Raw genomic sequence first — 21,204 nt, 5'->3', positions numbered from 1 at the left:
TAAGTAATAACATATTGTTAAACGTTAAGTATTAATTATTAAATGTGTTACAACTTTATACTTATGTGATTAGTGATTACTGAATAAATGTGATTTCTATTTTCTTTAACGGCCTTATCAAAACAAATTTATCGGTTATCATTAATCATTTTCAAAGGATCATCCGTTCCATGGAACATAAACAGTGAGATTTTACCATTTCTTCCATGAGACCATTTCGTGTACGTCTTGGCCCGTCCTGCGTATTAGTGTGTGTGAGTAGGTATGACGTGTGTGCAGTGCGTGTAAACTATATTACCTTTAGCAAGATAGAAAAGTTTGCCTTCGATTTTTTTCCACTCAGTTGTGCGATAAAAATAGTAAATACTAAATACTACAAACACAATCAATCATTCACTCACCAAGTCGTAACGCGACGTTTGCCTTTCGTTCGACGCAATTAGTTCTTGGTCGTAATTGTATTTTTTTTATAATCGTTTTAATCGTGAGTGCTAAATATTGTTTGTTGTCAATTATCTTAGTGTCAGACGGACAGCACCGGACCTATACAATAATAATATGGGTCGCAAAAAGAAGAAGCAGTCTAAGCCATGGTGTTGGTATCCTTTTTTGAGTACACATTACGGTGCACAACCGTGAAATACCATTTATAATCTCTGATTTTTAACGTTTTATTTATGTCAAGTAGTAATCAAGTTTTTACATTACGTTCATTCAAATGCTTCGGTATTGATCTATTAATTGTCACTTGGCAACTGTAAAGTTTTTCTTTGGGTAGATATTCGGACAATTATGTTTGAACAGAAAATTGTATTTCACTTGACTAGGTATATCTGCTTGTGTATTTAATAACATTCAAAACATCATTAAATATGCTTTTAAAATGTTTTGTAAGGTTGCCAATATATAGCTGTTCTAAAATATATTTTTAAAGAGGGTAATACGAGTATGTGCTATCTTTAATGGGCTGAAATGTCTACTTCAAACTCGCTATCAAAAGTACATAATATGTTCCAAATGTAATTTTTCTTAACCGAGTTTTTAGGTATTGTAATCGAGAATTTGACGATGAAAAGATTCTAATTCAACATCAAAAAGCTAAACATTTCAAATGTCATATTTGTCATAAAAAGCTGTATACTGGTCCTGGACTGTCAATTCACTGCATGCAGGTATGTTATAGTATTTGTAATTTTAATACTTTGTATTTATTTCTACTAAGTTATGGCTAAATCCTTGACCAGTCGTGTACATATTATTTCCCCACTCTTGATGACTTAAGCTAGGTTAACACATGGTATGAACCACGATCGTGTTTTACGAACTTCTTAGTTGTGACTCACGAGCGTGTTTTCAAAAAGTGGCGCACGAATCAAGAAGATATTTAAACGGGAACAACATTTTTGTTATATTCCAAAGAAATATATGTTATTGTACACCACAATTGAGCTTTCACGACATGGTTTCCAACATGGTTTGATAATATACGAACCAGTCGTGACAAGATAGTGAATAATAATGCTACGATCGTGAAATACAAATTTTCTGTTTACTCAAACCAAGAGCCAAGCTTCCAAAATTCACAATAGTGTTTCACTCCCCATGTAAACCCAGCTTTAACCTTAACACGTTAAGCAATCCTAGTTCAATTATTTGGGAACCACTTAACCTGAAACCTCTGACAGTACCTATAACAGCTAATATGTTAACCTAACGGTAACCAACTCAACACTACACCCTTAAGGGGAAAATATCTAATCTAACCCAGGGACTAAAAGGACTCTGGTCTACAAGCGATCACTGATCTAATGAGTCCAAATCGAGATTAGGTATGTGGTTTTGCACTTATAATATTATTTAGATGATTGAAATGATATTAAGCATCATCCGTCTAGGTGGGGATTTTGTCGTAATAATTTTAATAATAAAAAGAAACCTGTCTAAGACTGAACATGTCGTATGAAGCAGTTTTCATCTTATTCAGTAAAATATACATGCAAAGCAGATAGGCAAAACCATACACAAATTCCGTTTTACATAGTTGATATATTGATGGCCGTTTTAGACTAACTCCATTATACTCCACAAATACTAACTCCATTGTACCTCTTAACTGCTTGAAATATTATTAAATGTATTATTAATTAATCATTAATGTTTATAAAAATATATTGTTATAGGTGCATAAGGAAACTATAGATAAAGTACCTAATGCTCTTTCACATCGTTCTAATATTGAAATTGAAATTTACGGAATGGAAGGCATTCCAGAAGAAGATATGAAAGAACATGAACGACAAAAATCTGGTGGCAAAGGTAATGCTGAGTTATAGGCTTATTTGTAAGGGCAGAATGTTTGAAATGGTGAACATAAGTGGTGCACGTCACCTGAGTTTAACTGTTTTTATCGCCACTTCATCCCGGTGACCACCCAGAATGTCACCAAACCACACGTGTTCTCACTTAACAAACAATAAAAAAGTTACAGTCTACTTAAAGCCTAACGTCTAAAATTATAAAACATGGAATATGCTTTAGCCTGCTGGCTCCTGAATAGTGACTATTTCTGATTTATAATCTTGCGATTTATGATAATAGTATAGTCTTAAATATATGTTCTGGCCAAACTTTTGCATGATGACGATGACTCGTTATTATTTCGATGGCATCTTTCATGTTATTATACGTTAAAAGTAAGCGCTCTACTTTAGTATCGCAATTTAGTGTCATTTTTGAGCTGGTGGGCCAAGGCTAAAGCATGTTTCATGCTAAAAGTTTTTCGTAGGTTTTATAATTCTTTTCTGTATCAGTGGTGTAGTAGTCATACAGTTGTAATAAGAGTGTAACGGTCATATTTAGTTGCCTGTTAATCAAAGTAAAGTGCTTTTAATGCATATTTGGAGGCAAGTGGTAACAGCCAACTAAATGTGACTGTTATAAGGGTATATACTCTGTTTATCTTTAAGACTATAATATTGGAAGTGGGTACACACAGCGTTTACCTTACGACTACACCAATAATTATTGATTAAACAAAACCTGGAGAACGAGTGCCTGAGTGGCTAAGGCGTTATTCTGTGTGGTGCTGACCTTTTCTAGTTCGACACTGAGCAAGAAATGGTTTGGTAAATAATAGCTGCCATCCCCCTCTATTAATAGACTGATGCCCTCTCCCTGATAGTGAATCTGCCAGGAAACCTCCTAAGTGATGGCCCTACATTGGCTGCTTCCAAAACATAACCTGGTTCAATAAGAACTTAATTTATAGAGCAATAAATTTTAATTTATATCTAGTAATTTAGCTTGTTTTTTCAATGAAATTGTTTGGCGTTATAGGAGCTCGATCAGATAGTGATGATGACAGTGGTCCTCCAACCAAGAAAAAGCCTGATTATTCAAGTGCTGCTGGTCCTTCTATCATGCCGTCTTATAACCCTATGATGAATCATATGCAGGGCATGGCTCCTCCTTACATGGGATCAAGGTATATATTTTTTTTATTACTTTGAACTTTATATTTAATACAAAGCTTTTTTTTTTTATTAGTATGCCAATGATGGGCCCTTCAGTTTCTGGTGGTCCGATGTCTTCAGGTCAGCCGGCTGGAATAGCAAATAAACCATTGTTTCCTAGTGCAGTGGCAATTGTGAGTATATTTCAGTTTTAAAATATTTGTATTTAACCCATTAGCGCCTAGCGTTGCCATATGGCAACATCCAATTTTTTCTAATTTTTAAGTACACAATTTTCTTTCTTTTTTTTTTTAATTCCATCAATTATTAAAAAAAAAACTCCGGCGTTAATGGGTTAAACAGCTTGTTATTTGATCTAATTGTAATTATTTTAGTTTAATGATTTCAAAACTTAATAAAAATAAATTTTCCTGGGAATGTTAAATATTATACAATGACGCTAATTGAGGCACCTAGAACACAAGGGTTATAAGTGACATTTTTACAAAATCTTAGTTAAGTCCACAGCTTAACTACAATTTATCCATTTTATTTGGTGGTAAAGATTTATAAGTGAATTATTCATTATTTGCTGCGATCTGGTAGCAAATCACCTAACCCCCAAATGAAAACGCCATAAGGATGTAAACTTTGAGCTTGATTTTCTCGTAACCAATAAAAAGTAGTTTATACCCCTTGTGTTCTAGGCGCCTCAATTTTTATTATTTTAATAGTTGAAGTTTAAATAATTTCCATGTACATAATATTATAACTTTTGGTTTATTCTTAATTATTTTGCATAGGTTTAAATATTAAATTATTTTAGGGCAATCATTTGTTTAAAACTGGAATAATGTTTGTTTTAAATTATACCTATGTTAGTCAACTATTCTTTGAGAAGTAACCATAATTTTGTATCACAATAAAATTTAGTTTGTTATAAAAACTTTCTGTTTACAAAGTAATAAAAGCTGTGTATATATGTAAAGAAGTAAAGTCGGAGCTGAATAAAAATTTGGATAATGAAATTTTCCTCTTGTATATCTCTAAACACAACATTTTTCTAAGATTAGAAAAATATAACTGTGAACTTAACATTATTACTATCATCGTTATCATCAAGCTTAACGGGTCTTTAGGCCCAACGCTGCCATCATAAGATGATGGTTTCTAGACAGATTCGCAGCTCGGAATGGGTCATCAGTCCGTCGCCAGAAAGGGGGATGGCGGTTCCTTTTCCCCGAACGATTACTCGCCCGGCAAACAGAGTGCCCGTTATGAGCACTAACACACCGGCGCCTTCCCACACGGCCACTCCTCCAACATTATTATAAAAAAAAACTAATATATAAAATGGATAATGAGGAATGAATAAGATCAAATGCTAATTCATTAAAGAACAATTTGTTTTAAATACTTTTTTTTGAAATCTATTTTTAACAAAACAGTAAACATGAACACTATTATTTATATCTCTACATTTATTTTCAGCATTGTTGTTTATAAAGTACAATAGTACTATATTGCTCCAAAAATGGTTTTCTGTGGCGCGACCTCTTAATTATAATAATTTATGATTATTTTTTTTCCATATAAAAGGAATATGTCTATTGATTTTATAGCTTTTATATGTATTGTCATTAAAAAGTTATAAACTTATTTTTTAGGCTAGCAATGCGTCAGATGCCCGTTCCAATAGTAATATGCTATCTGGTGGTCCAGTTAGCAGCCTGAATAAACCTTCATTTGCTGCATATCCAGGGTAAGATAATTAATTCTTTGAAAATATATTTTGACAAAAAGACACCTTATTTTTTGCATTTTTAGAAACGATGACTCGAAATCTAAATCTCTTATTGCTTCCACTGGATCATCAAGCAAAATTATTCACCCTGCTGAAGATATATCATTGGTAATTTTTGAAATTTTTATAATCTTAATAATTGTGTATTAATTACTATCACACATTTTAGGAGGAACATAAGGCTCGTTTTCCTAAGTATGTCTCTCATATACAGTCTGCTATACCTAATAACATTACCGAGCAGCATCAACTTGGAGCACCACTTATGTCACCTCATGGACAAATATCACCTCAAACTCATCAGCTGCAACAACAACAACAACAACAGCAGCAGCAGCAGCAACAACAACAACAACAACAACAACAACAACAACAACAGCAGCAGCAGCAGCAGCAGCAACAACAACAACACCATCATCAACAACAGCAGCAACAACACCATCAACAGCAGCATCAACAAGCTATTCAAAACGAGGTAAGATTAAAAATTACCTACGTTGAAAATGTATGTTACTAATTCCATAAAGAGGCAATCAACCTCTTTGAATATTTCAAGGCCCGTTAAAATTGCCCATTGACGGATGAAACTGCTTAAAATCATAAGGTAGATTTATTTAAATGGACTGATGTATTTGTAAGTACAAAAAAAACATGAATAACAGGGCTGAGGTTAATAGTTTTAGGTTTATAATCAATAATGTAGTCGTAAAGGTATATACTGTGTACCAGCCGCTTGTTTTATGTTCATCTACAATGTTACGAGTACACGCATACAAAGAATAGTGGTAGATGGTTACACAGGAGATACCTTGCAACTACACCACTTTTTATAATTTACTCTTTAGGTCTGTTTGTTTTTTATTTAGTTTATCATTATTTTATATTTTTACTGTTATCGAATTGTCTACAGTCGTGATTATATTTTTTACAAAAAAAAAAAGACACATATATGTATTAAGAAAAACAGGTACATAAAGTATATTCACTAGTGAATCAAAAGTGAGTAATTTTTCAGGTATTTTTGGTTAATATTTGCATCCGCTCGTGAAAACGTGTTCTGCTTTATTTATACAAATATACATTAGGTTAATATAGGTTACGTTAATTTGTAATTTACTAATATAGTATAGTAAATGTGAATGACGTTTTTTAGATGGAAAGGCAAGTAGCAGCTATGGCAGCAGTTATGCAACAGCAACAACAGCAACAGAGATTTTCCACACCAGTAATTTCAATGCCTAATATGATGCCTCAGCCACCAACTGTTTTTATGGCTCAACAAATGCCTCTTTTACGACCATCGTTAGGGGGCCTGCCTCCTCACGCAATGAGTATGCTCAGACCTCAAATGCCACTCCATCCAGGTGACAATAAACATTATATCCAATTTAGGGCTATTATTACAATGTCACAATAAATTTAATTTAGCTGTAGTGTACACCAGCACAACACACATTTTAAGAACTAGTTCATCATGTGCCGTTTTTGTGTCTAATGTTTTTTCATTGCGTTAAAAATTAAACACTATTATTATATTACTTTGAATAATAACAGCTTGAACTTATTTAAATTTTAACAATAAATTACTATAAAAGTAGTGTATTCTCTACTCTAAAAAAAGAAACTTTCTAATCAATTATAATAAAATTGTTTTATTATCATTTTACCTAATCTAACCTGCGATAAATTTATCTTGCGACAAATTATAAAATAATATATTGTTTAATAACATAACATTCAATCCTGGGAATTATTTAAAAAATGTTTTTATTTAAATAAAAATGTAATTAATTAATTTAAATGATACAATCAATTATTCAAAATAAAAATATATTTTAAATAAAAACTAAAATAACAAATACAATTTTATTTTTACAGTATAATAATAAATTTAAATAAAAGAAAAAATTGTGTAAAAAAAATATTTAAATTTAAAAATGTATAGTTGGTAAATAATTTATAAAATTCCTCCTAAAGATTTTTTCATACCGTACAAAATTAATTTAAAGTTATAGGTGCTTAGATTAAAGTGAAACAAACAGTAAGTGACCACTAAAAAAAAAAATTTAATTCATATCAAACCTATGTTAAAAACATATATTATGTTTTTTATAAACTATGGATTCTGGTTGCTAAGACTGTCAGTGGGTGCAAATCCTGCTAAAAATAGTCTTCTTTTAAGCAGTTATGCTAATTTGGGTGCTAATCCCAGATTTAGCTTAGTATAATTATAGTAATGACATTGCAATAACAAATTTTTAAAAAGCGGCCGCTAAAAATGTATTCTACTATAGTGGGAACTTAGTGTGACAGCATTGTAATAACACCCTTAGTATTCTAATTTGTAGTCATATAATTAATTTAGTTGTAATAAATGTAGAATTAAAAACTGTAATTTATGAAACAGGTTTGATGGTCAATGCTCCGATGGTCAATCCTTACGCACCGGGTGGTCCTATGGGCTTTCCGGGGGCTCAGATGTTGGCGCCAATGATGCATCCACGCTTCAGATGATCAGGTTTGTTGGGGGGCGTATTACTCGTGTACAACAACACACCCCCGACCCTTTTGTAAGTTGTTAATTTTTTTTTTTTTTTATTCAAACAAAAATAAATTGTGTATTTGATATTAAAAAAAAAAAAAAAATTAAAACCAATAATAGATACAAATAATTTCTAAATAGTATTAGGACTGTGTTACTACTACTTAAATTCAAAGTAAATTTTTAATTATTACTTTATTAAATAAAAAATAATTTACAGAAGTTTTTGATATCCCCAAGTATATAAAAAAAATAGTAACAATTATTGACACGTTTCTATTCACGCAGTTTTGTTTACAGAAAAAAAAAAAGAAAAATATTGAATAATAACTGAAACCCAGTTTCTGTGAAAAATCAGAGTAAGTCCTTTTATATTTTAAATGTTCTCAACCCCCGTTTTATTCTTTCTTTGAATTTATTTTTTTTCTTGATTTTTTTTTTTGTATATTCCCAAAAATAGTTTGGAACTAAATGTCACACGTACATTTTTTTTGTAGAACGTGTGTGGTAGTATTTATTAGTGTGACGTGGATTTCTTATAAACTGCGCTCGGCATAAAATGCACAGCCACTTTACTTTGTAAAAAAAAAAAAAGTTGAATGTGTTTTAATTGTTTATTATATAGTGTTATGTTGTGAGAATGAGTAAGTACTTAATGCTCATGTATACTGTATATGATAAAGTAAACTTTATGTTATTCTATATCTCTAAATAGCGTGTTTTTAGGTAAAAATGTAAAATGCCGACTGATATCTCAGATGACATGGCCCAGTTCTAAAATCTTCGGTATGTTTTGCATTTTTTTTTAAATACAATTATAAGCATAATGAATAAGGTTTCATTAATACTAACCAAATAGATTTAGCAAATTTATTATTATTGTAAAAAATTATATTACTCTAAATCATCTAACACAATTATCTATCATTACATTATTTTTATTGACTATGTATTAAGTACGTATGTATGATGTATAATTCAAGGTAAGAATAATATTATTTGTTTTATTATAATATAATAATATACAAAACGGTGCACAATATCAAATATTTTAACTAAGATATTTGATTAAACACTGTGCGTAATTCTTTTTTTTTTTTAAATAAATGTAAGCACATAATTGTGAAAAAAAACTGGTTCAATTATTTTATATCAAGTGATACCTCTAGAAAAATAGGTGAGTACCTAATTTTTTATTCTAAATGCATCTCAAAGTCGTGAACACATTTTAGAATGAAATTGATTTTACCTTAAATATTTTTCCTAAGAACAATTTGTAATCTACTACTTTTATACTCACTACTTTCTCATCGTAAATAAAAAAAGTCATACCACCTAGTTTATTAAAGTATGATTTATCTAAATATCTCTGGCTGCATTCTAATTCAAAAATAGTGTTTGGAACATTCACTAAAAAGATAAACTGTGATGCAAATTTTTCCAATTATATGACAGTATTTTTTAAAAAAAATTAATCATTAATTTAAGCAAAAAGTTTTTTTAAAATATAAAAAAAATCATTTTGAAAGAATTAATTTTATTCTGTGAGAATGAATGTTAAATAAATTATTTAAAAGTTGGAACTGAACTTATTCAGTGAAAAAGAAAGAATCCAAACACTATGCCAAAATGTAATGCTCGGCATAGTATATGATACTAATTTTAAATTATTGTTCAGTACTTGGGGCTAATCCTTGTATGATGAATTTATTTTACTTTCTATAAAGGACATTCTTAAGAAATTTATTGTCATTTTTCAACTATTACTGATTCATGTACTACCGAGCTCGTTGTCAGATATTGGTGTCCAAAGAAAATATTTGTTGACAGATATCATGTCATCCAAGTAACATATGAGGTACGCACACATGTATATAAATCAGGTATATGTATTGGTCTACTTAGTCCTATCGTCCAAATGTTCTACATTCGCCATCTGAGGTTGGTCGTTGTGGTCACAGCAAAGCTGTTGGACCCAAATCCGGGTCCCCTGTGTGCCCTCAGGCGAGGCAATCCCTCACAGCTGAACTGTTGGACTTGTGTTTGCAAGTCCCCTGTTCACCACAACAGGCGACACTTATATTAAAGTTTATATTAAATATACCAATATAATATGTAATCATAATATTACTATTATGTTTCGGATCTGTATACATATCATATATGTATCGTTTTAATGCAGTCAGCAATAGTAATGCATGTTATATGCGTTTTTTTTTTTTTGGGAAAAGCCGATTAAAATAATTTTATGTGGTTGTGGTATACATATATGAAAATACTCAATAAATCATAGCTTTGCACTCTACTTGGGCGTTAATTAACACTTCTTTTTTACTGTTTAAAAACTAAATATAAGTTTACTGTGTTTTAGGTTGGGCAACTTAAGGAGCGCTAAACGAATACAGTCTTTCTTGTATTTATTTATTGATTTGTTTTTTATTTTTATATTTAGTGCAAAAACAGAAAAATAATACAATATGATCATAGAAAAAAAAAATTTTAATATTATTTTTAGAAAAACTTGATTAAAATCATTTTTACCATAATATGCGTTCTGATATTAAATTGAACGTTTAATTTGTTGAATTATTTGCGTTTCTTTAATGCTATATATATCTTTTTTCGTCTCTCCTGGAAAGTAGTCATTATTTTACGACAATTGCGAATTAGGCCGTCGACATGTCCCATAAATTATTGTATATTGTAATTATAGAAGAAAAGGTCGTTAATGCAATAATATACCCTCCCCAAATATTTTCACTTGATGCAGATTATGGATTCACAGTATGCTGAATTTAAATAATTGAATCTAAAAAGAAATAAGTTTTTACATAAATTACGTGGAAGCAGTAAGGATCAACGATCAAAATTCTGTACTTGAAGGTGATTTTTGGATTAAAATATAACACAAAATGTATATTTACTCGTTTCATCACTACGTAATCTATTGGTTATAATAATAATACAATTATTTTTTAAAATGGGGAATTAACGAGTTGTATTATTTGGTACTTGCCAAATACGCATAAAAGTATATGTTATTTTTTTGGTATCGCCATAGAAGTGATGTATGAATAATGAATATGCTACGACCTACGGCTGATTTTAATATTACAAAGGTAATAATAACTGTACTAGGATACTAGGGCAAGGATTTTAATTTTGACCTTGGAATATTTTTATTTTATTATATTGTATGAATGGTTAATGATTGAATTTACTGTAATTTTATGAGTTTTAGGTAAGTCTTAACAGGACGTTATACACCCAATTGTCCAGCGTTAAAACATACCTAACTATGAAGAATGCATTTTATTTGCTCCTTGATAAGTTAAGAGCAATAATACTTTTAAGGAAACAAAAGATAACAAGATTTTGGTGATAATGTCATATCGTTTTTTTGATAAACCTAGCAAAGAAACCACATTTATTTTTAAAAGTACCAACTTTTTTTTTTTTTTTTAATTGTATATGACATTTGAGAAATGTTGTCATGTTTCGATATTATAATGGTGTTTTTGCTGTAAAACCACTATGGACCGTATAAAACGTAATCTGCGTAGCTAGTATGTTAAGATAAAAAAATATTTAATCGCTGTCAAGGACACTGTGATGTACTAAAAAAAACAGTCCTAAATTTTAAACTAATAATTATACATTACAGTTTAATCTTTAAATTAAAATTTTCAAAAAGATGCCTATACCTAATTTCTAAGTTCTAACTATTTTAGAACAGATCTTTTGATAACGTAGCTTTTCTCTTATTATATTTTGCCTCTCATTGCTTAAAATATACAAAGTTGACTGTAACATATTATACTGTTACTAAGGTGGATTTATGGACATCCATATTTTTTTTTTTTTTTGTATACTTAAATAAAGGCAGTAACCTATATTATGTAGTGGTGAGAATAAGTGTTATATTGTTATTACTACTACAAAGGGAACTGAGGAGGACAAATAGATTGAAGATTCAAAGTGCCAAATTAAAACGAAATTAGATTTTTCAATTGGTGATTATTAGAAATGATCGCAGCGCACTCTTATCCAAGTTCGTTAGACTTATTAGTAAATTCATTGACATAAAATAAAAATGAACTGAGTAGTATTCAACACAAGTCACAACTCAAGAATATTTTATTTCTTATTGCCATTTTTCGTGACGTAGGTTAATTTAAAAACACATCACATCTAATTTGGTATGTTTATTCTGTTAATAAGAAGTATCATTCAAACAAATACAAAAAAATAACAACAGTAGTATATTCAGTGGTCCTAATAGAAAGAGGGAAGCACTCTTAAAAATATTTTATCCTAATCTGGTCTCAGACTTTCTCTACGTTGTAATGCCGTTGTATTGTGTTTACTATTTTCAGCGTGGTAAGTACGTTTGAATAATTTCCAAAAATGTATTTCAAAGAGCATAGGCGGAGATTGGGGGGGGGGCTTAGCACCCCCAAAATTATCAATAGCCCCCCCCAATTATTTGATCACTTATCAAAGTAATAAATTCCTTAATTAAATGGAGTAAAAACTAAAATTATTTATAAGAATAAATTATGAAAATTATTTTAGTTCTAAAACGGCAAATCATTATAACAATGTTTTTAGTAATGTTATCATTTAATTTTAATTCAAGTGCTGAATAAAGTTATACATTTTTCAAAAAACGCAATAAATATTGATAAAATTCAAAAGGCTCTAACCCTAAATGTATTTCCCAGCTTATTCAAATTATTTCAAGTCGCCTTGTCTTTGCCAATTAGTTCAGCTACATGCGAACGCAGCTTTTTAGCTATGCGCAAAATTAAGACATGGTTACCTGACATGGTTGCAAGACAGGTTTAATAATTCATCCATATTATACATTGAAAACGATTTAAATATTGATGTAGAAAAAATTATTGATATATTTGGATCTAAGAATAGGCCTTAAAATAATATGTATTTACTTAAATAATATACAAATATTATATTATAATTATAATGTTTTTTATTTATACATTTGTAATGTTATATAGTATTATATATTAATAATTTAGGAGTGTAAATCCCTTGCTGGTCATTTTAGGTAGAAAAATGCTAGCCCCCCCAAAAAATTAATGAAATCTCCGCCTATGTCAAAGAGGCATTTTTTTATTCAATTTTTTCTTAATTTCATAACAGATCTCAAAATTCTTTATATTTCATATGGCAGCATTAGTTAGTATATATGTAAGTTATAAATTTCAAACATTTCTCCCTTTAATATTTTAGTTGGCTTCTAGTCAAAAATTTAGCTTAACATTTTATTTTAATACCTAATTTGAAAAATAAGATTATTCGAATAAAACATCTCCTCGAGTCGAAGCTCAAAAATATTTTAATAAATTTGTTATCGAATAATATTATTAGTGGTTTATTTGAATAGGCTATTATTTTTTCAACCAAATAATAATTTAGTCGACTAATTCCTAATTTTATCTATAGTGTAAATTAGGTAAATTGCTGTAATTTTATAATCCTGCTTAAAATGTATAATCATTTATGTATAGTTATTCAGTGTATAAATCTCAAAACAAGAGTTTTTGAATGTCTAATGGATAAAATTATCCATTAGTAATATGTTAGAACTAATAAATATATAATTAAAAATCACAGTATCGCGTTATCCTCTTCAGTTTTTTCTTCTTTCTGGTTCTCTGAAGTATAATTCCACGATTGCGTTTTGGCTGTCCCGAAAACAATATAGAATAAGTTGCCGGCAAAAAATACGATGGCCGAAATTAAAAACACTATACCCCATTGGTCTTTGTTGCTCTGAAAAAAATGTTTAACATTCATGTAGTTACAAATTATACGAGTACAATGCTAATACTCTTTATAACGAATTTAAAATTAAATTCTGGCGTTTATCTTAAGACTATATGTCTTGCTTTTATTAAATTAATGACTGCTTGAGTTTTGGATTTACATGTGGTAAAAATATGCTAAAGGTAATAATATGATCTCAATAGCCAATAATCAATATGGATAAGAAAAAAAGACTATTAATACAAATTTCCAATTTGTCATAATTTTGTTTAAAAACGGTGCTCGAATAAAATATGATTTAATCCTTACACTTTCTGTGACGATAAATCCTACTAGTAACGATCCGGCAATGGCTGTCAAATTTGCCAAACTGTTGGTTATGCCCATTAACGTGCCCGCAAAATTTGGTGCCAGATCCAAGTGATTGGACAGGAATCCGGTAAAAACGCCGCTGTTTAGAGTTAACGCGGCTGTCAACAGGAACATGGCTCCCGTAACAGACGTGTCAAACATATAGAGTGAAAACAGAGCCAATGCTCCGCCCCAGTGTGATATACTGTTCCACATTTTCCTTTGTACCGTGTTGGAAATACAATTTTTTTTGCTAATACAGTCACTTATCCAAGAAAAGACTAACATTGTCATCCATGTGGTCAAATACGGAAGTGCGGATAGGAAGCCGTTCTGTTGAAAGATAGCGAAAGAAATCCTGTATTATGTTTACAGTTCAGTGTATAATTTGCAATAATTTTGGTTTCTTACAGTTTTTATCAAAATGATCACTTACTGATTTTATGTCGAATTTTAAGACGAACCGCACGTACGAAGGCATGTCCATGACTAAAATCCAAAATCCCCAATTTTCAGCCAAATGTGCGATAAGAATCGCCCACACAGGTAATGACGTACATATTTTACGCCAAGGTGTTGGTATCTTCTAAAACAGTTAGAGAATTAATATAATTACCTTTATAATTGTTAAGAATTAACTGTTAAGACACTTTTATAAGAAAATTAGGGTTTTATAAATAACTTATTAAGTGAGTTTCGCCGACTTAATCAGACTTCGTCATAATTTTTAACGTCAATGGAGGAAAATAATCAAAATACCTTTTGTGATCATAACTGCATTTATGCCAAACTTCTAAACAGAGAGGCGAATTAATTCAAATATAAACATAAAAAAATTAGAGTATCATTTATTTTACTCTTTGGAACCTGATTTTTAGCTCCAATGTAATACTTATTCGAATAAACAATTAATTTTATTATTAAAATTTAATAAAATAATTCCTATTTTATTAAATGTTTTCATTATGCTAAATGCTAACTTAATTACTTAATTTAAAATGGTGAAATTCTAAAATTACAAGACATTTTTTTGATTATCTATTTTTCAATCCAATAATGCCTAACTTGACACTAATTAGTAACTACAAACCTATAGCTTGAAGATGATATGTCTAAACTACCTGTTCAATGAAGTGTAGGCCAAATCAACCTTATTCATAAGATTAATGAGATTCTAAATTCTAGTATAAAATTAGAAAAATAAGACTAGTAATTTTACACGTCATATATTTATAGGTATAGGTACATAAAAAGTTTCCTACCTTTGTACATGCAGTATTGCTTAGTGAACTCGTAATGTATTCTTTCTCTGCATCGCTAATAGTTTTATGTTCAGAAGGGCTACTGCAACCGTATATACACCAAACACATACCCACATAAGAGTAATGGCTCCAGAAACGTAAAATATCGATGGCCATCCTCCTACGCTTTCGACGAGGAACCCCGATATTGACAAAATCACTATCGAGCCAAATTGAATGCCGCTGAACACAAAAGAAAACATACGGCTTTTCTCGGACAAAGGCGCCCATTTTGACAGTAGAACATTCATCGAAGGATACAAAAACCCCTAAAAAATGTTAAATAACACTAGATAGGAATTTACAAACGTGTATACGTAGGTATATACGTATCTAGTTTATATATATGCCAGAAAATTGTGTACATATTTTAATTTAATTGTGAAAAACGTAAGCAGCTACTAGATTAGTAAAAGGAAAATTAATAGAAATATAACGTTATAATAAAAATTAACTACATAATGTATGATATGAAGTTGATATAAATAGTATAGGTAGTTAAATATAGATTGTACAATAATTATTGTACTACAAAAGATAAGTGTTAATATAAGAGATAAGTATTTCTTCAAGTATTTTTTCCTATATTTATTGCACTAACACACGAATGTACTTTATACGTTTATATAGAATGTACGAATTTACTATTCGGCGGACAACCCCCTTTTAAGTTTTAGCTGGCAGCTGCTGTTGATTTACAAAAAAAAATTATGGTTTAACAATACTCGATGAAATGGGCAATGTTAGTTACGATGATATTTTTTACCTGCGCCATTCCTTGAAGTACACGGCTTGCTATTACAGCAACGTATCCACCGTGTAATGCTACTGCTGGAGTGGCGAGTGTCATAACACCGTTAATGCCAATAGCGCCGGCCAATAACAATTTGGCACCGTATTTTTGACCCATGTGTCCAGCGAACACTTGAGTCACAAAATAGCCCCAGAAGAACGAACTTAGTATCACACTCTTTGTCTTTTCATTCCAATCAAACACCTAGAAAATTAAATTTAAAAAATAAACCATTTAGTGATTATTGTTAATTTACAAACTGAACGCTTTTTGTATATATTCAATACTCGCTTCCCAAATAAGGGTCGGGTGTCTCTCCAAGAATACTAGATGGCCAACTTCAAAACCCGTAAGTAGTTGCAAGAATCATATTCTTGCAACTACTCACAAATTAAAAATACCTAATTTTGTTCTGATTTTTACTATGCATCGACGGTCGAATAGCCTAATGAATAACGTTCATAGATAATTTCAATTAGATAGATCATTTTGGCATAGATATGTTTTTGGTCGCGGACGTCATCGTCACCAAATCGGTAATGTTTGATATAGATACGTATATTATAATAGTAAAGTTGTCTTTGAAAAGTAGATTTTCGAATTTGTTATTACTTATAATATTATACTGGTTTTTAGCGAAAGGGAGAGGAATAGGAAGAGTTAGGGACCCATTATTAACCTAACCTATGTGGAGGGACCGAGGATGAAGGCTACTCTAGTAACCCCTTTACTACTTACACTGAAATCCTTATTGGCATGTTGTTTGTCGGTCATTGCTACAATAGCCACAGCCATATTTGTTCTTAACGCATATCCGATTGACATGCAACAAAACATTAAACCCATTTGGGTGTGTCTTACTCCCCATTTTTCTAAAAAAAACAGTTTGGTGATGAATAGTCCAACATTATAGTCTTATATAGACCGGCGTTGTACACACTGGTACTGATTGTGAGTCATAACGTTAAAATAATAGATGTTTCGACACAATTTTGTATTTGTAAATGCATATATTATGTGTTCATAGTAGTTTTCTTATCATATCCTAAAGTACTCACTAATTTGAGTTTACAGAGTGATTTCTTCATAAATAAATCAGTAAGGTAATTTTAAAAGTATTGTGTACTGGTTGATTTGGATAGGACGACAATTATATATTTCCGTATCATCATTAATAATAAAAACGTTTTTTTGGCTTGTGGCTTAAAAAACTATCATGTGTTCTTGCTAAAAAGAAACAAGTAGGTATATGATAAATATAATTAATACGTTTCTGATTACATACATCTCTCTGTATTTAATTATAAAAAATAATATTACTATGATTATGATAGCAATAAAGAATACCAAATGTTGACAGTATTACTATAATTACAATAATATCTTTATTTTTATTTTTTTTTTTTATATGAAGGCACACAAATTGAAATTTGAATGGTACAAGTTACAGTTGAAGATTGGCGGTTGCTGACGAAGAGACTTCTAACGAATAGATACTAGTCTTGCACACTATCGTCAAGTTTTTCGTAAAATCATCAGCTGTCGTCCATAATATGTTTAAACTGTATTTTAGCAGTATTCATTAAATGGTATTACCAATATCAATTATCGACAAATGTTGGTACATTGATAAACAAAACATATTTATTTAATTAAAAAAAAATCAAGACTATTAAAAACTGATCATCTAATTATAATAAACATCGTAAAACATATATAGCTAATATTGTTTATCAAGCTTAAAGCCTACGACGGATCCTCTTAAGAAGAAAAAGTTTAGTGGGTGGTTAGATACCACTAAATAGTTCAAATTTGCCATTAAGAACATAACTTGGAATTCAGTACCAGCTTATTTATGAACCATATATTATAATATTACATACAATTTTGTAATAGTAATCTAATCTAGTCTTTTTGGTCTTTGAGAGGGTGGAGAGTTGAAACATTTTACTTTCACTTTAAAATTTTAAAAAGCCTCAAATTTGCTGCTTTGCTATAATTTTTCTAAAAATAGTGAGATTAATTAGAACATTTTATTTTGATTGTTGGTCCAGTAATGGCAAGGCGCTTAAAATATGTCCCTGCTAGGAAAACTAATTGTGTGGCACAATTTTAGGGTTGATAATTTTAAGTCATTTTGAGCCATAAGTTCTTGCGATACAGATTACTTTATACATCACTTTAACTGCTCATCTGTCAAAATTCAATTAGTTGGGTTTAATAGGGGTAAAATTAGATATAAATGTTAAATCATATGTTTGTGTATAAACTGTAAGACCACCAAAAAAGTGTATGAATTGGAAAAATATTAACATTTTTTTGAAATGAAAAGGTAGCTGTAAATTTTCGGAGTTGTTAAATGTACATTTTAATAACAAGAGTTTGTAAATAAAAACTTAAAACACTCGAATGGTTTGTATATACGCTTAGAAAAACAAAAAAGGAAATTCATAGGAAAGTAAAAAACAACGACCACAATAATCAAAATAGTTGAAATAATTATGTGTAAAAATAAGATAATTTTCCATTTAAATTTTTCCATAAAATTAGAAACCAGTTTTAAATTTATGTATTTTATGAAAAATTGCTCAGCTTTCTAAAAAAAAAATATTAGATAAATTCTCAAATATTGGTTAACACGAAAACACCAACTTGTTAGATTATAAACTAAAATTTAATAATTTTCTGTTACTAAAAAAAAAATCAATATTTTTTTCAGAAAGATGAGATTATGTTACAAAAGAAACGGATTTTTAACCATTTTTTTTTTTTGATGGCCAAAAATTATGAAAAAAAAAAGTAAAGAAAAAAAGTAAAAATACTTTATACGACTATACCTAAATTTTTGAAAAAAAAATGTTTAGAACATTCTTTTGTCGTAACATGCAGGGTAAGTTTTAAAAAAATTGGAGGGGGTGTTCCAAAAGTTCGTTCGTATTTGCGTTATGATATTTTCTATTTATAAACAAAACATACAATTTTGGCGCAACATTTTTGGCAGGTTTGTTCAATTTACAGAAAAGATTGTCACTCCCACACACAACTCCCCCATTCAACCGTACTTAATACTAATACAGTTTTAATATTTTTTTATATAGCAAGTATATCAAAACTAATATGTGTAGGGCCCAACATAATCTACTATTTTAGAGCTTTTAAATGTAAATACCTATTGCCAAGACGTACCCTCTGTAAGTTCCAGAATCCAGTTGTAAAAATTTAATCGTTAGATATTTAGCAGCTATAATAAACTTAATAGTTAGGCGCATGCTAATAATTTATAATATAGCGTAATAAATGTCCAAAAGTACAGCTAATTATAACAAAATTATGTCCTTTCTTGAATCAACGTTGCCACGCTAGTCTTAAAAAAAGTACACTTTTAAGGCAATTAAAACTATAAACATCTATGTAAAATATTATACAAAATTTTACTCTGAGACCTTTGAAGCTTTTATAAGAAATTATACAAATTAAAATTAAACTGTTTTTAATAGTTTACTTGTGTTTGAGGTCTGTTTGATGTTTTCCATTAGGTATATATTTATGGTGTATTTAAAATTGTAGACGGCGTAAATAAAATTGAAAAGAACTAATATTCCTTTTCAACTTCGTGTCGAAGATGAAATGAATGCATTATCATTAATACACAACTTAATACAATTTCCACCTCTTATTTTTTAATGAATGTTGTGTAATACTTTGTATTAGTTCATTATATTGTCCCAGATAATTGAAATCCGATCTATTGGATTAACATTTTATATTTAATGTCATAAAACTATAAGAACCACAACGCCTATGTTTTGAATGTAGATCAAGAGGCCTTGAAGGTTAATCGCTTCATCATGAGATTGTATTACATACAACTTAACTTTTCATGAGAACCATTAACAGTTTTTATATTTTTAAAATTACTGTAGTAATTGCTTTTAAATTATTAGAGTTGCTGTTTAATAATTTATATTATGTCACTAGCCAATAGGCCCTCGAATACTACCTTTTAGTTGATTGTTAATTTTACCTATGTTAATTGTAAAAAGTCACGTTATATTATTTGAGAAAAATGAGTCATAACTGAATATGCATATTTTTGAAGTTCAGTTTATCGTTATATTATCTATGCCCAAATTGGGCAGCCCAATTATTATTTTAACGCAAGTAATAATAATAGTAACAAATAACAGTCTTTAAAAAATTTAATTATCTACATAATTTATACATCACTGTATTTTAAATTATGCGATGCGTGAAGTTATTTAATCACCGAATTGTATTGTTATTTATACGATATCTATACACCAACAAATGATGTCGCCTACCCACCGAGTGATTGCTTTTACTATAAAAGTTATTAAGAAAAAACAGTTTATTCGTCAGATCATTACTACATTATAAAAATAAACAATTTTCTTGATTATGACGTGTAATAATTATTTACATAACATTAATAAAAAATATTATAAAAACATTTCTATCAAATCTTCGCGATATTTAGTATTATTTTTTGATAGCTGGTAATAATACTTTTTCTCTAGTACTTTGTTGGTTGTGTAATTCCATAACCGATAATGTACACAAAATATTGAAGAATACATTATGCTTAATTAGTAACTCAAGAAAAAATAATAAGCTATCTACATACGAGTATATTACTTCGGTAATTTTGGATTTTTTATGTTTTGAGTGATAGTATTTTATAGATGACTGACTCTAAGTAGGTATACACAAAGTATGTGTACAGAAGTCAGTTATATGCGCTGATGATGGTAACATTGCTACCGAAATACGTAACGCGGCAGCGCGCTGTAGAGTATTATTTTTACTCGCCATTTTTACATTTTACTATTTCTGACCATCTCATAATTTCTAATTTTTTAAAAATTTTAATAACTTTTTTGTGGTTAACGGGTTATTTAAATATTTCATTATTTTATTAATTTCTTATAATTACCACAAGTGCTTAAGTTTTTTCTAGAAGGTTTTCTTTATACTACAATCCACATTAATTTCCTTTTAATTATTTTTAATTTTTATTTATAAATTTTAAATAATTGTATTGCTTTATTTTATAACACCTAAAAATGTTGCTTTATTATTATAAATAATGAATATTCACATGGGTACAATTAAAACTACTTAGGTTTTTGATAAATCTAATTAAAAT

The 21,204-nt window shown here is 29.6% G+C and overlaps 2 protein-coding genes and 1 long non-coding RNA gene across 6 annotated transcripts; 2 read left to right on the top strand and 1 right to left on the bottom strand.

Moving 5' to 3' along the window:
• The first annotated feature begins 259 nt into the window (after positions 1–259).
• LOC126847452 (BUB3-interacting and GLEBS motif-containing protein ZNF207-like) lies at positions 260–7,774 on the top strand. Its single transcript, XM_050587682.1, has 10 exons — positions 260–599; positions 1,046–1,172; positions 2,181–2,316; positions 3,337–3,484; positions 3,547–3,646; positions 5,120–5,214; positions 5,280–5,364; positions 5,426–5,731; positions 6,410–6,620; positions 7,664–7,774. The coding sequence occupies exons 1-10, from the start codon at positions 559–561 to the stop codon at positions 7,768–7,770; spliced, it is 1,356 nt and encodes a 451-aa protein (XP_050443639.1). The 5' UTR covers positions 260–558; the 3' UTR covers positions 7,771–7,774.
• A 63-nt stretch (positions 7,775–7,837) lies between these two features.
• On the top strand, positions 7,838–8,871 carry LOC126847453 (uncharacterized). Its single transcript, XR_007687066.1, has 2 exons — positions 7,838–8,157; positions 8,296–8,871. It is a non-coding gene; the product is annotated as an uncharacterized LOC126847453 (long non-coding RNA).
• Positions 8,872–13,200: 4,329 nt separating this feature from the next.
• On the bottom strand, positions 13,201–19,721 carry LOC126847451 (putative inorganic phosphate cotransporter). Of its 4 annotated transcripts, XM_050587681.1 has the most exons (8): positions 19,540–19,720; positions 16,776–16,909; positions 16,011–16,241; positions 15,205–15,513; positions 14,379–14,528; positions 13,901–14,275; positions 13,579–13,597; positions 13,201–13,509 (listed from the first exon to the last, which is right to left on the bottom strand). In XM_050587681.1, exons 1-8 carry the CDS (start codon positions 19,568–19,570, stop codon positions 13,433–13,435), a joined length of 1,326 nt encoding a protein of 441 aa, XP_050443638.1. In that variant the 5' UTR covers positions 19,571–19,720; the 3' UTR covers positions 13,201–13,432. The 4 variants fall into 4 exon arrangements, with proteins under 4 accessions (XP_050443638.1, XP_050443635.1, XP_050443634.1 ...); XM_050587678.1 differs by having other exon boundaries at positions 13,201–13,597; positions 14,379–14,525; positions 19,540–19,721; XM_050587677.1 differs by having other exon boundaries at positions 13,201–13,597; positions 19,540–19,714.
• Between the last annotated feature and the right edge of the window lie 1,483 nt (positions 19,722–21,204).

This window comes from Adelges cooleyi, unplaced genomic scaffold (assembly GCF_023614345.1).
Source record: "Adelges cooleyi isolate 19-005CV unplaced genomic scaffold, UGA_ACOO_1.1 ACOO_flye_CR_arks_rails_tigmint_CR_PRNA_108, whole genome shotgun sequence".
Classification (NCBI taxonomy): Eukaryota; Metazoa; Arthropoda; class Insecta; order Hemiptera; family Adelgidae; genus Adelges; species Adelges cooleyi.
Note: the sequence above shows the minus strand (reverse complement) of the source record. Positions and strands in the feature narration are given on the sequence as shown.

Coding starts and splice junctions, on each gene's coding strand:
- LOC126847452 (XM_050587682.1), top strand. CDS start 559: ATGGGTCGCAAAAAGAAGAAGCAGTCTAAGCCATGGTGTTG. Junction 5,365..5,425: donor CTGCTGAAGATATATCATTG/GTAATTTTTGAA, acceptor CACACATTTTAG/GAGGAACATAAGGCTCGTTT. Junction 5,732..6,409: donor AACAAGCTATTCAAAACGAG/GTAAGATTAAAA, acceptor GACGTTTTTTAG/ATGGAAAGGCAAGTAGCAGC.
- LOC126847451 (XM_050587677.1), bottom strand. CDS start 19,570: ATGGAAAACATCAAACAGACCTCAAACACAA. Junction 16,910..19,539: donor CAAACAGACCTCAAACACAA/GTAAACTATTAA, acceptor TGTTTTTTTTAG/AAAAATGGGGAGTAAGACAC. Junction 14,529..15,204: donor GCAATACTGCATGTACAAAG/GTAGGAAACTTT, acceptor TAACTGTTTTAG/AAGATACCAACACCTTGGCG.